Source organism: Sander lucioperca, chromosome 9 (assembly GCF_008315115.2).
Source record: "Sander lucioperca isolate FBNREF2018 chromosome 9, SLUC_FBN_1.2, whole genome shotgun sequence".
NCBI classification, from domain to species: Eukaryota; Metazoa; Chordata; class Actinopteri; order Perciformes; family Percidae; genus Sander; species Sander lucioperca.
The window spans coordinates 17,437,630-17,452,839 of record NC_050181.1 but is presented as its reverse complement, the minus strand read 5'-3'; the positions used below and the strand labels follow the sequence as shown (position 1 = coordinate 17,452,839).

The 15,210-nt window shown below is 40.1% G+C and overlaps 1 protein-coding gene and 3 non-coding genes across 4 annotated transcripts in view; 3 read left to right on the top strand and 1 right to left on the bottom strand.

Annotated features, from left to right (window-relative positions):
• Positions 1–15,210, bottom strand: part of LOC116044902 (contactin-associated protein-like 4) — a 206,537-nt gene that overhangs the window by 87,066 nt on the left and 104,261 nt on the right. The window contains exon 11 of the mRNA XM_031292425.2: positions 821–927. Within this exon, the coding sequence (XP_031148285.1) occupies positions 821–927 (107 nt within the window). The remainder of the gene's footprint in view (positions 1–820; positions 928–15,210) is intronic.
• Positions 8,984–9,066, top strand: trnal-uaa. The gene has a single exon. It is a non-coding gene; the product is annotated as a tRNA-Leu (tRNA).
• On the top strand, positions 9,738–9,820 carry trnal-caa. Its single transcript has one exon. It is a non-coding gene; the product is annotated as a tRNA-Leu (tRNA).
• On the top strand, positions 13,895–13,977 carry trnal-uaa. The gene has a single exon. It is a non-coding gene; the product is annotated as a tRNA-Leu (tRNA).

Genomic DNA, 15,210 nt, shown 5'->3' with positions numbered 1-15,210 from the left:
GTGTGTGTGTGTGTGTGTGTCTGTCTGTCTGTCTTTGTGTCTGTCTGTGTGTCTGTCTGTCTGTGTCTGTCTGTCTGTCTGTGCGTCTGTCTGTCTGTCTAGCTGTCTGTGTGTCTGTCTGAGTGTCTGTCTGTCTATCTGTCTGTGTGTCTGTCTGTGTGTCTGTCTGTCTGTGTGTGTGTCTGTGTGTGTGTGTGTGTGTGTGTGTGTGTGTGTGTGTGTGTGTGTGTGTCTGTCTGTCTGTCTGTCTGTCTGTCTTTGTGTCTGTCTGTGTGTCTCCCTGTCTGTCTGTCTGTGTGTCTGTCAGTGTGTCTGTCTGTGTGTCTCCCTGTCTGTCTGTCTTTCTGTGTCTCCCTGTGTGTCTGTCTTTCGGTCTGTCTGTCTGTCTTTCTGTCTTTCTGTTGGTCTGTGTGTCCCTCCATCTGTCCGGCTCCCTGTCTGTCTGTTTGTCTGTCTGTCTCCATGTCTGTGTGTCTGTCTGTCTGTTTGTCTGTTTGTCTGTCTGTCTGTCTGTCTGTCTGTCTGTCTGTCTGTTGGTCTGTTTGTCTGTTGTCTGTCTGTCTGTCTGTCTGTCTGTCTGTCTTTCTGTTGGTCTGTTTGTCTGTTGTCTGTCTGTTGTCTGTCTGTCTGTTGGTCTGTTTGTCTGTTGTCTGTCTGTCTGTCTGTCTGTCTGTCTGTCTTTCTTTTGGTCTGTCTGTCTGTTGTCTGTCTGTTGTCTGTCTGTCTGTTGGTCTGTTTGTCTGTTGTCTGTCTGTCTGTCTGTGTCTCTCCATGTCTGTCTGTCTGCCTGTCTGTCTGTCTGTGCTGATGTTTGACTTACAGCTGTGACAGGTGGCTCCGCTGTAGCCGCTCTCAGAGCAGTTACAGTGGAAGCCGGTCCAGGACTGACTGCAGCGGCCGCCATGTTCACAACGACTGGGAGAACACCTGACAGAGACAGAGATCAAGCACAATTCATTTTATTAATGTTAAGGGCTGATTTATTTGCTTGTTACGGCAACTTAACATTTTGGAAACAATTCTACTGCATCAAACTGTGTCCTACAACACCCCACAAATATAGGATTAAAACACCACAACACATATACAGGAAAACATAAAATTGACATACAGAAAAAAACAGTGGCACCAAAAATTGTCATATGATTAATACTAAATGGCACAGCAACCACACGAAGTGGATGAGATGATTGATCGCGGAGGCAAAGCCATCACCATCAGAAACACTGTCACACCTATCCATTTAGAAAGAGCAAAACGGGGAAAGTTCAACTCACCTTTCAAAAAGCAAAAACTACTTCATTAAACTAAATGGGCCTCTTATGAATTGCAGCTTCCCATTTCACGGAGAGAAAGGTTATTTAGCAATAGAATGCCTTTCATTTTTTCACATTACATTACATTACATTTAGCTGACGCTTTTATCCAAAGCAACTTACAATTGCTATATATGACAGAGGTTGCATGCCTCTGGAGCATCTATGGGTTAAGTGTCTTGCTCAGGGACACATTGGTTGATGTATCGCAGTGGGAATCAAACCCAGGTCTCCCACAACAAAGGCATGGGTCACATCCACTGCGCCATCACCACCCCATTAGTTTTTGTATTCATGAAGTTGTGGGAGGTTGATGGAAAAATAACCTTTCTTCTGTTGAATGGAAAATGATTTCTAATCTGCAGAATATTCATTTTGTAACAGCTTTCACCTTTCCCCAGAGAGATCAAAAGAACCATTTCATTACTCTCTCACTTTAGATATTGCTTTCATTTTATATAAAAAGCAAAATATTTCTGCGAATAGAAAAGGTCCTTTTCACTTCTTCTCAGCGGCAGATCTTGAATGAAGCGAGCTGCTCTTCTAAAGTGCTGCCATACTGTTGAACTACTACTACTGAATAAGCTCTTTAAAGAAATCCAGCAGGAGACTTGACTGAAGTCTGTGTTTATGTAAATATCATACCGCTGTATGCATCATGACATCAGTGCTGTGTGGGAGGGGGGAGGAGGACCAAGGGAAATGAAGGAGGATGGCAGCCATTGTGAAAATACATTTATTTGACACTGAAAATGAGAAAGACAAAGAAGTGTTGCACATTTATTTTGTGTTTTTCTTTCTCTACGTATAGATGATCATTTGAGCTGGCCAGTTTGTAGATGTTAGTTAGATGGAACAAACGTTTGGCCTAATCACAGCTGGCTTTGCAACCTAAAGGCAAAGGTTCGTATCCATTTGTGGGGACACATTTGATGCGGGGGGTAGAAAATCTTGAGCATTAAAGGACAAATCCGGCGCAAAATGAACCTAGGGGTTAATAACATATGTGTACCGAGTCGACCGTTCTCTGGGAGATGTTTTCATGCTAATCAAATGCGTCTCTAGCTTTTAACAAGCTACCGCAAAACCAGCGGTGGTTTTCGGGGCACTTGGTAAAACACTATTTTATACCACTAACAAAGCTCAAAATATCACCACACTTCAACTGTAGCCTAATGAGGGTCACTACATGTAAACGGAAGCATTGAGAACTTTGTAAGTGTACAGACAGTTTATTAAAAAGATTATAAAGAAAGTAGCGTTCATGCATTGTGGGCGCCATCTTGGAAAAACAGTCATGAGCAGTTGAACGACGAACGTTGGCAACCAGTAGCCAGTAACATGGCTCAAAGACAGCGTTCGTGATTGAACCGTTGAAGTGTGGTGCTATTTTGAGCCTTGTTAGTGGTATAAAATAGCGTTTTACCATGTGCCATGACAGCTTGCGTTAGCAGCTAACCACCGGTTTTGCAGTAGCTAGTTTAAAGCTAGAGACGCATTCGATTAGCATGAAAACATATCCCAGAGAACGTTCGACTCGGTACACATATGTTATTAACCCCTAGGTTCATTTTGTGCCGGAATTGTCCTTTAAACACTTAATTTCCTGCATTCTGGTGAATTTTGATGCACCTATTTTTACCTTTTTCTGCGTCAATGTACAATGGAAATACATTTATTTGTGTAAAGGGAAACACAGCTGACAATTGCAAATTCAAACTAAGGAATATAATGCAGTAAGGCTCTCAGGCGTTCTGTATTGCGTTCAACTATTTATTCTCCTGTAGATCAACTTTTCTCATTATCTCTGCTGACTGAGTCAGCACACATGTAGGCATGATTTACTCTTCCCTCCTCTTTTGTGTCTTTTGATGGAGAAGTTACCTCTTTACATGGGCTTGTGGCACTCATTCACCTCTTGGCTACATTAAACCCCTGGACTTTAACAGATCTACAGAATACTGAATGTGGGAGACTTAGAATCTACCAAGGGAGTCCAGGAAATGCATGTGTAATGAAAAACAATGGGAGAAAAAGCATTCACATTTAAAAACATCCATTTTTATATTTTAACAGGCTCACATATTTTACAGATGTTTTTTAACCAGACACCTATAAATGTGACTCCTATCCCGAGGGCCAATGTGGTCATTTTAAAAGAAAAAGTGAGTGCTTTAAATATTAGAAAGCATATACTGTATGTATGCAGCAGGCAGCAGTAAAAATTTATGCACGTTTGCAGTCAGCAGTGGAACAACACGCCAACTGCATTTAAACCGTATTGTATTGGCTACATTTTGCCATAGCAAAGTCCAAAATGCAAGCAATAATCAGATTGTGAGTCTGAGCCCTCCGCAAGGAGAACTGTACCGCCACTGACTAGAAGTTACAACTAAAGAAAGCAACCTGTTAGTAAAGACATGAATGTTGACGTGACTAACAGTTCCTGAAGCTTGAAATAACTAAAGGAACCAGGGAGAAACTGCATTTCTCCATGTTTTGGTAGTTATGTAGCCTGGATGCCAGCCAAACTTAGCCCCGCCCACAACATTTGAGGTCAGGAAGTTCGGTCTGGACTTGATCCGTTGTGGAGCAACTATGCTCGAACCAGAGCTGTTCGGACCAATCAAATTGTCAGGGCGGGCTTTATACGATGATGCACAGATGATCAACAGTAACGTAATCAACCACGTCACCAAAGAGCACTTGGTTAAATTTGTTTACAACAAAGATGGCTGCCGCTGGAGAATTGGGATGTGTAGATTCCGCCATCGCGTCTGTTACAGAAGATATCGACAGTGCATTCATTTTAAAAGAGGAACAGAGAACTGCGATCAAGGCATTTGTCGATCGGAAAGATGTTTTTGCCGTCCTTCCTCCGCAACCCGATCTCACACCAGTTTATGAAATGGTCACATTATTTTCATTTATTGATTCGTGTACAGGTCACGATTTTCGAACGTGAACATTTCACAAACTTCCATGACATTGGGCTGCTCTGGGGGACGCAACAACGGGGAAATGAAACGCCACACACCGGCGACAAAAAACGGGACGGACCGCCACACGTGGGACGAGATCCCCGGGCGCAGGGACACGATCCGCGGTCTCTGTGGCACGCAACAACAGGGACATGAAACGCCACAACAACGGGACAGTTGAGGTTAGGAAAAGAAGAACGGGGAAAGGTTGTGGTTAGGAAAAGAAGAACGGGGAAAGGTTGTGGTTAGGAAAAGAAGAACGGGGAAAGGAACGGTCACGCGCAGGAGACGCCGACAACAACGGGACGGTTGTGGTTAGGAAGAGAATAACGCGGAAAGGAACTGCAACAGGCGGGACGCAATCCCCGGTCTCCGGGGTGAAATTCCTGTGTTGTTTGACCCATCCACCACCCCGACCAACCTCCCTGCGCGGATTTTCGCCTTATCAATACTACTCGCTACCGTAATCGTTCTGTGATCACGAAATATGCTTCCCATTGAAATACATAACTAAGAACCACACAAAAATAACGACATTAACGTCTTCAGTACACTAATCAATAGATTCAATAACGTGACCATTTCACAAACTGCCATGAGACTGGGCTGTCCTACGGGATTCGGCAAAAGTTTAATTTATCAGCTGGCCCCGATGGGGCGCATCACATACTCCATTGCTCTGATTGGTTGGAGGTCTATCCAAATGAGTGCAGAGGCATTTTCTTCCCTGGTTTGGTTGAAACACGCCCCATAATCACAGCCCAGTGGAGTAGTATCAGACTCATATTCTGACTAGAATCTGAGTATGATGACATCAGGCTAGTAGTTACGGGAACTGGTTCTGCAAATCTTTCTAACCAGCAGCAGGATGGAAACACACAGGGAACCAGCTACCTGTGAGTCCTGATTCTCTTCTAACAGAGTCACATGGATCTCGGCAAATAAAACACAAACATGCAGTTACAGGGACCAGGCACATTTACACAGCGTTTTACTTTGAAGGGACTGAATTGCTAACACTGCTACAAAGATCAGTCATACAGTTTTAAATCAAATGTTAGTTAGCACTCTGTTAACTCTCTATACACCATACAGTATGTCAATCCTGTTGCCTAGTTTTCCCTTTGGCGTTAAAGTTTTTTTTTTTACCATTACATTGCGTTGTTGGCACAAATAGTTTTGACTTTTTTAAAAGCTCTATAAGTTATCTCATGTAATATTGTAAAATCACTTTTTCTTATGACAGTTTTTATCTATAAGGATACACTAAATATAATACAATCTCAGTATAACACAATGTATTTCAACAGCACCACGGACTGCAGCTTCCAAAATAACAATCAGTGGAATCATGTAAATCTAAAACAGTTTTAACAAGACGTTTAGCTAAAGGTGTATGGGGTGCCGTTTGTAAAGCGGCTCACACTGAAAATACAGCAACATTTAGTCACATTTAGCTTCAAACAATGTTTAAAAAACTGATATGAATTTTTGAGGGTCACTTTTTTGCACATTTAAAACAATATTTGTCAACTTAGAGATATTTTAAATAGTTAAATCCAAATATTAAATTTTACACCTAAATGCTAAATGTTAAATCTAATTGCTAAATCTAAATCTAAATGTTAAATCTAAATATTAAATCTAAATCTAAATGTTAAATCTAAATCTAAATGCTAAATCTAAATTTAATTGTTAAATCTAAATGTTAAATCTAAATCTAAATTTAAATGTTAAATCTAAATATTAAATCTAAATCTAAATTTAAATGTTAAATCTAAATGTTAAATCTAAATGTTAAATGTCAAATCTAAATGTTTCGGGTGAAACTAAATATTTAACTAATATGGACATTCAAAATGCATCTCGAAACATTTAGATTTAACATTTAACATTTAGATTCAACATTTAGATTTAGATTTAACATTTAGATTTAACATTTAAATTTAGATTTAACATTTAGATTTAACATTTAAATTTAGATTTAGATTTAACATTTAGATTTAACAATTAGATTTAGATTTAGCATTTAGATTTAGATTTAACATTTAGGTGTAACATTTAATATTTGGATTTAACTATTTAAAATATCTCTAAGTTGACAAATATTGTTGTAAATGTGCAAAAAAGTGACCCATCCATTCATACCAGTTTTTTAAACATAGTTTGAAGCTAAATGTGCCTAAATGTTTCTGTTATTTTCAGCGTGAGCCGCTTTACAAACGGCACCCCATAAAGGTGGGCATACATGTAACAAACTGGCAACAGTCTGTATATGTGCACTGTATTATATCATAACTGTAACAGGACAATTATACAATTTTTCCATGTTCTATGAGTTCATTAGTCTATTACTTCTGGGTAATCTTTGGATATCGTAATATCGTGACATGACACACGTGTTGTCTTTTCCTGGTTTTAAAGGCTGCATTACAGTGTTGTAATTTTCTGGACTTACCGGACTTACTTACTGTTTTATAATTTTCCATGGTATCCACATTATTGGTGATTATTTATCAAAACTCTCACTGTGTAAATATTTGTGAAAGCACCAATAGCGAAATCTTCAATATCGCCACAATATCGACATCGATGTATTTGGTCAAAAATATCGTGATATTTGATTTTCTCAATATCGCCCAGCTCTAATCTGCAGTGTCAATAGTTTTCATAGGGACTATTTATTTGGTAGAAAGGAGTTCTGATTAAAACTGAGGTCTGTGCATGAGTAACGACAACCCTGAAGACATGTTGCCGTTGATTTTTGTCATTTTTTTTTTTCAGCCCTGTGAGCACCACTAACAAATCCCATTCAACCCCATGTATGGGCGCGGTGCTAGACATCTGAGAGACCGATACCTCAAAACCTGTGCACATAAACGCAAAACTATAGCTATGTAGATGTTAAACAGACACTTTTAGGTTACACAGCTCAGCTCGCAGCTCTGCTCTGCTGTGTCTCTGGTGAGAGACACAAAGACATCCTGTGACCTCATTCTGCTGAGAAAAAGACAGAGAGAGGACGACAGGAGACGATGAGTAACAGTGTTTTTATCCACACTGGTTGCTTTCCATCTGTTGCGAGACCGGCTGGCACCTCCAGGAGGTTTGAGACAAACACACAAACACACACACACACACACACACACACACACACACACACACACACACACACACACACACACACAAACACAATTTTACATCATTGGTTTGCGAAGCTTGGTGGTATGTTTTTATTCTGTCTTTATATTCCTAAATACATGTTTTAGAGAGTATGTTTACTTATTTGAATGTATGTGACAGTGTTGTGTGTGTGTGTGTTTGCCCAAACCCTGGCAGGAATACTGAAAAAAAATAGATGACTGTACAGAATCTGCAGCCTATCCCTTTTATTTAGATAAAAAGCTCTGACTCAGCAGCCTTACCTCAGCTTATCTCTACACTGCTTTAATATAAGAGTACGCTGGAGCCTTGCAGATAAAACATAGCTTTTTACTTTAAATTCACACTGCTTGGTTCTTTTATTATATATATTCAGTGTGTGTGTGTGTGTGTGTGTGTGTGTGTGTGTGTGTGTGTGTGTGTGTGTGTGTGTGTGTGTGTGTGTGTGTGTCAGGGCTGTAATGAGTGTGTTGGTGACGGTTATACGGCGGGCGGCAGTTGCTAGTTGTTTAAGCCGCTACAGAACTTTGTGATGCCGGCTACAGACCTCCGTTGTATCAGCAGTAGTTGGTGATTCAGTTACCTGAAAATAGGTGACTGTGAGCCGGGTACAGAGCACCGCAAGCTGCCGGTCGTTTCGGCGGACATTACGGTTCAATTTAGTCCACAAAATATGAGCGTTTTGCAGCGACGAAAGTTAAGATTTGGCACCAAATCGACTAGTTAAGATTAGGAAAAAAAGATCCTGGTTTGGATTAAAATACTCCTAAGGAACACGCATTTCCTGGGTGAAAGACTTTAGTTTTCTCCGGGAAGCGAACTCAATGTAGTGAATAATGCAAAAAGAAAAAAAAAAAACGTGGAATGCTTGCGAATTACAGTGCTTATCTTTTCGTAGCTTTTTGAATGGTTGAAGAAGAGGCTGAACAACAAAAAGTATATTTAGGCCGTAAACATCCATCCTATATATATTGGCTAAGCCTACAAACTTAAAGCCACAGAGGGGGCTGCTATACGGACTTAAAACAAACAAGCAAACAGTATATGGCTAGTAAACTAACTGACGCGGTCTCTCCTACATTACACCGCTCAGTTGAAATCATAGACTCCAATAGTCATTTATTGATCACAATGCTCTTCGACTCAACGTGCAAGAATCCATGTGTCCATGTGTCCATTAAGCTCCATCAACAAACATTTACACATCCACATGTGAGTTGCGCTGTGTAGCGATTTGATGCAGTCAAAAACTATTTGTGCTCCTCCGTTTAACAGCACCCCTAGTTACCTGTTGAAAGGTTCCTACCTAAATAGATACCAGTCACAAACACACTAGTGACACCAGTGGACAATTTGTGTCCTACACCCAAAACAAATGAAAATGACTCTTACACTATAGTCACATTTAGTCACAAATGTCAATGAGTAGCTGAATAACAATATTGGTGATGCATTATCCCCAAAATGCAATGGACACAAGTCCACATGTGTTCAAATCACATACACTTTACTGACATGACTAGTACCAGGATGGCCGAGTGGTTAAGGCGTTGGACTTAAGATCCAATGGGCATATGCCCTCGTGGGTTCGAACCCCACTCCTGGTATTCTGTTTATGTTCAAGTGCAGTAACCTCCTTCTGCTACATGTCTAATATTAAGTTGAAATTTACCCCTGTAAAATGTTTCTCCCATAAATAAACATTGATCAGAATGATCACAGACTGTAGGCAATGTATCTGTCATAATGTACTAAATATAGTAATAAAACACAACAGAATAATAACTTCACAGAGCATCAGAGTCTCTACTTGCCTGGTCTGAATCAACTGAAGTACATTCCCAGGATAAAGCCTAGCCAAGTTTCTTCCCGAAACTGTTTTGCAAAGCCACCGTTGCTGCGTCGATGAGCAACGATTGTGATTGGTTTAAAAGAAAAGCAAACAACCCAGGGCGTTTTTTTCCCCTCCTATCATAGAATGTATGTGTGGTGTACTAGACGTTACTCCACAGCACTGTGGAGATAGGTCTGGCAAGGTGAGACTACTATTTGCCGAACTAAATGTTTAATTTCCATGTAAATGTCAACACTGAGTTCTCAAGGGAGTACTATAGCAACTAGCAACCAGGAGACGGGACAAACAACATGGTCTTGTGTGTTAAAGTGACACACTCCAACCACACATAAAGGCAGCTTCATTTCAGAAAGAGAGAAGGAAAAGAGACGAGTGACTGCGTGTTGTGCTGCAGCTTGTTGCAGAAAACAGTCAGCAACTACCACCAGGATGGCCGAGTGGTTAAGGCGTTGCACTCAAGATGCAATGGACAGTTGTCCTCGTGGGTTCAAATCCCACTCCTGGTAAAAGCTTTGATTGGACAGTAAGACCTTAACATAGGAAAAGCATAGTTAAAACTCTTCCAATCATTTGTAGTGACTACAGCTTTAACTCAGCTGCAGCTATTATTGGCTGAAAACATACAGTAGAAACAAGGTTATATGTCCCCTGTGTTATCTGGGCCATTGAGAACATCCTGTATGATTAATAGCCTTGATTTCTGCAATGTATTAGTCTAGCTTTGCCACACCTTCCTACGCAGCACTGCAGGGGAAGGTCTGGCTAGTCCACACAGCATTCTGGGATGGGAGAAAAACATGCTCTGTTTTATTGGCATTTCTTTAAACCAATCACAATCGTCTTGGTGCCTCTGCAAAATAGCCTCAGTGATAATGTGTTTTTTTCCTGCCATTTTTCAGAACAACCATGGAGAACTAGAACATTTTAAAGCTATAGTGCGTAGTTTCTGTCGCCCCCATGAGGAATTGTAAGTAATGACAACAAAACTGTCGGTGCCTCCACATGACACAAGCCTTCTGTGAACGCGCTTCACTTCCACCCCTCCTCCACACACGACACCAATTTCTTAACACAGCCATACTGAGAAATCCAGAGAAAGTTGTGTGGAGCTGATAGTCTTAACTAAATTTGTAGCAACTCATTTGGCAATGGCTTGAATGTAACGGACGTTCATTATTTTAAAAAAGTTACTAAAGCTTTAATGGCTGACAAGGTTGTTGTTTCCCTCATTCCCCCGGTTGTTCACCTCTACAGGAAATGGATGGACTTCTGTTGGCTTTTTGATCATGCTGCTTGCAATGTCAAGAACTGAAGTAAATTAGATCTGACTGTTGATTCACTCCAACCCCTGCTACAAGACTGATGGGTCAAGTCTATTAAATGCATGGCTGCTCTTATATTGTACTCATTGAATGAGGTTGCATTGCTGTTACGTCTGCACAAAGACACATTAACACAGTTAACATCCTGCTCTGAGGTAAGAGAAGCGTATGGAAGCTGCGCCTGTAATTCCATTTTCCTTTCAACTTTATATCCCATGATCCCCAAATTTAATCAAGAGAGTTACAGTGAGAGCATACAGTGGGAGCCATGATTTGTCTCTCGTTCTGTTCCACTGCAGATCTGTGCAAGAACTGAATTCTGCTGGATAATTAATAAATGTAGAAACAGGAGGATATTTAATTAAACCCACTGGTGCAGATTATCCTTCTCTGGTGTGTGTAGCTGTATTCATATATATATACATAGGTGGGTATATGAGTGTGTGTCTGCTGGTTTATAATTGTTATAATTGTTCCTTTTATTGGGCTTTTTAGCATGACACTGGGACAGCAAGCAATTGGTTCTGCTCCACATGAGTTACTCTCTTGATGTGAGATAACTACAAATGACTCTTACAGAGATGGAAATGGAAATTACATGGAAATACAAACATCAAAGATGAACTGAAAATTGTGATATTTTCCTATCATCTTTTATAATAACATCTTATGTTTTCGGCTCTAGCAGAAGCAATGACAGTTGGTCAGTTGGTCGGACCATCTCTTTTGGTCCAAACTGAAATATCTTAACAACAGACATTCATGGTCCCCAGAGGGTGAATCCTTCTGATTTTGGTGATCCCCTAACTAATTTTCTAGCACCACCATGTAGGATTGGGCATCGAGAACCAGTTCCAACTTGGAATTGTTTCAAAAATAACGATTCCGATGGAATTGTTTGTTTATTGGAATTGTTTGGAAAATTTGGTTTTGAATCAGATCATCGGTTCCAAATTTAACACGTGCAAGTTTTGGTTTCTGTAGCAGCCGCCATATTTCCAGGCTTGTTGTTTTGCAGCCATGGAGCACAGTAAGCAGCGTTCTAATGTGGCTTTATTTTACGTTAAAAAAGCCAGGTAAAACTGCAAACCACCATTGAATCAAAATAAAATGTTCCTCTTATCTGTAAAATAAGCATGTGACACGTTTCAACTCTCCCTCAAAGAATCGTAATCAAGAATTGATTGGTATTGAAAGGAAGAATCAGAATTGGTATCAAAATAAACGATGCCCAACCCTACACACCATCTGGTTGACATTTGTTGTTGGGGTTAGGGTTATGTTGAATACACATATAACATAACAACATAATAACAACTATTGGATGGATTTCCATGACATTTGGTCTACACATTCATGTTTCCCTTAGGATGACATTAGTATTTGGCTCAAAGTAATGGCAGTAGACTCTTAGTCTCGTTAGATTATGTTTTCCAGTTGTTCACCAATACCATTGTGCATTAGAGAAGTGATATCCATCATCCATATTATCATTATTTTCAAGAAACCTGAAAGGTAATATGGGAAGATAGGTAGTCTGTTCATGCTCTCTCTCTCTCTCTCTCTCTCTCTCTCTCTGTAAGGTGTACTTCATTGTAGATGTGCGTGGGGATGGGGTATACAGTAATTACAGTATGTCTTTATTTCTGTACAAGATAGCACAGTAGAGAAATAACAGGAAATGAAGGAGATGGGGAATGACATGTAACAAAGGTCCCCATTGTGGCTCATGGTCTTCAAAAGAGAAAATGTAAGGGCTTTCACAAATGCATAAAACCAGAATGAAAGTTGCTGACATTAACAGAGAATGGAAAGTAATAAATTAGAAGATCTGTGGTATAACACTGATATCATCATGGTAATTCTAATTGAAACAGGCTCGATCAAAGCTGATAAATAATGAAAAAAGGCGATACACCAGTGAGAATAGCATTTATTATTAAACAGCTGGTGAGAAAAGATGAGATTTTTTTGTTATATGTAACAAAAAAATCATAATCTTAATCAGTGATTATGTCACACCTCAGGTCTCCGCTGAACAATAATTCTCCCTTCCTTAATGGAAATACTGAGTGTGAGTGTAACATTTTGATTCTTTGTGTGTGTTTGTTTCTTATTTTCCTGGCTCTAACACTCACAACACAACGCTTCACCTCACAAATAAATTACTGTGCCAAAAAGTCAAAGAAAAGAAAAATTACATTTCACAGATGTGTCTCATATAAAGTTGGATCACAAAACAAAGACAGAGCACGACTCCAGCTATTAGTCTCTGTATCCAGTGGTAGGATATAGGAAAATAACTTCAGATCCAATGGGCATATGCCCTAGTGGGTTCAAAACTCACTCCTTGTGTATGAGGTTGAGATGTGCACAGATATGATTTCCTTTAATTTCTTGCATGGTGCTACATGTATTGTTGATGGTTGTTTCACAGCCTCTCAGAAAACACTGTGGCACTTTATCAATCATTTGTCATTCAAGATAAACATGTTATGCCAGCCTTACACCAAACGACTTTTCAAGCGATTCCACTGTCGCAGACTTAGGCTATTTCCAATATGGGAATAAAATCCTGAGAGTCTTGCTAGAGTTGGCGTGCTCCCGTCGTCTCCATCGTTTGGTGTAAGGGAGTCATAAAACTCAGTCCCAGTCAGTCTTTCTGAAGTCTGAAGACAATGTTTTGATTTATTTTCCAAAGGTATGTGGCTCCATAATGTAATTAGGTTTTAATGAAGTGCTGTAACTTTATGCACTTCGGCTGCAGTTATGCCATTCTACGTGAGAAGTTAAAAAGTTATGATTCAGATAATAATTTTGTATGCATTTTCTATTACTGAAAGAGTAATTAGCAGAGAAGCTGTATACTTTTGATCTGATGCTGTAAATGTGTACACCAAAGCCTGATTTATTTTCCAAAGGAAAAATAAAAAGGAAGAACAATTCAACATTTCGCCTCTGTCCTCCTGATGCTTGACCATCGTTACATATACAAATCTAGCTGTAGTCTTGCAATGTGTGAGCCTGCCAGATCTCCAGTCTTTACATATTATGACAGTCTTTAATGTTAGATGTGAGATGGCATCAGACTTTAGTCTTTTCAAAGTCTGTTCAGAGTCTTGTAGTGTATAGTACGCACAAACTAACCAAGAATGTGTAATGAACGCACCCTCATGGATTCAAATCCCATTGCTAGTATTTATGCCTCCTTGTGAGGTTATCTGACATGTATTGTGATGTATTCACCCATGCAGCAGTACCAGGATGGCCGAGTGGTTAAGGCGTTGGACTTAAGATCCAATGGGCTAATTCCCTCGTGGGTTCAAACCCCACTCCTGGTATGGAAGATCACTTTACACTGCTAGTTTCAGGAAGTGATGTGTAACTCAGTAAACTCAGGGTCCTTATTCAGCAAGTATGTTATGAGTCCTCCTTAATGGCAAAAAATGTTCCTAACTAAGAGTTTCCAGCGAACAGCAGCTTTTAGTAAGAAGTTTAGTTTCCCAGTGTAATTGGATTGTGTTGACTTGTTGGTGAGCTGATTGAATCCTTATAAAAGGGCCACCAACGAAACAACGATTGAAAGTTCATTATCTGTCTACTTCAGCAAAACATTGACGTGATGAGACAATACCTGCAGCAGCTGATTGACAATGCTTTGTAAATTACTCTCAGACCAAATATATATATATATATATATATATATATATATATATATATATATATATATATATATATATATATATATATATATATATATACATATCCAAAATCCTTTAAGCAGAAAAACTATGTAAATCTGTGCCAACTGTTTTATACTGAACAGCAGGAACCCCTAAACTGCAAACATTTAGAACAATACTTATGGTTAGAACTACAAATGACTTTATCTAAGGAATACAAGTGTAGGCATTTCTGCATTAATGTCTCAGGCTACATTTACATTGCTACGTTTTGGTTTAAAAACAAATCTTTTCCTACGTTTCCCCCTCTCATTCCCCCTGCTCTGGTGTTTCCCCCTCTCATTCCCCCTGCTCTGGTATTTCCCCCTCTCATTCCCCCTGCTCTGGTGCTTCCCCCTCTCATTCCCCCTGCTCTGGTGCTTCCCCCTCTCATTCCCCCTGCTCTGGTGTTTCCCCCTCTCATTCCCCCTGCTCTGGTGCTTCCCCCTCTCATTCCCCCTGCTCTGGTGTTTCTGAGCCCCTAAACCGGAGACATTAGGAAACACTTCTGACCCGTTTTGGTTTGGAATCTGCGGGGTTTTGTTGCATTCTCAACAGCCGCAAACGGAGACCTTTGGCAACACCGAGACTGGTGCCAACATTTAGCCGCCTGATTGGGTCATGACATCTCGTTCTCTAAGCTACTAACGTTACCAAGGCAACTACCAGCAACGGGCGGAGTCTACATGCTGCCTCCTGTTTATGCCCAGTAGGAATGTTGATGAGATGTGAGGTTTGGGTGTGTTAGTTTAAATGGAGATTGGTTAAAAACGCCACTTAAAGGAGAATTCCGGCATTTTTTACGTTAATCTTGAAAACCCGACCTGAATCGGTTCTAGCAAACTGGAGTTG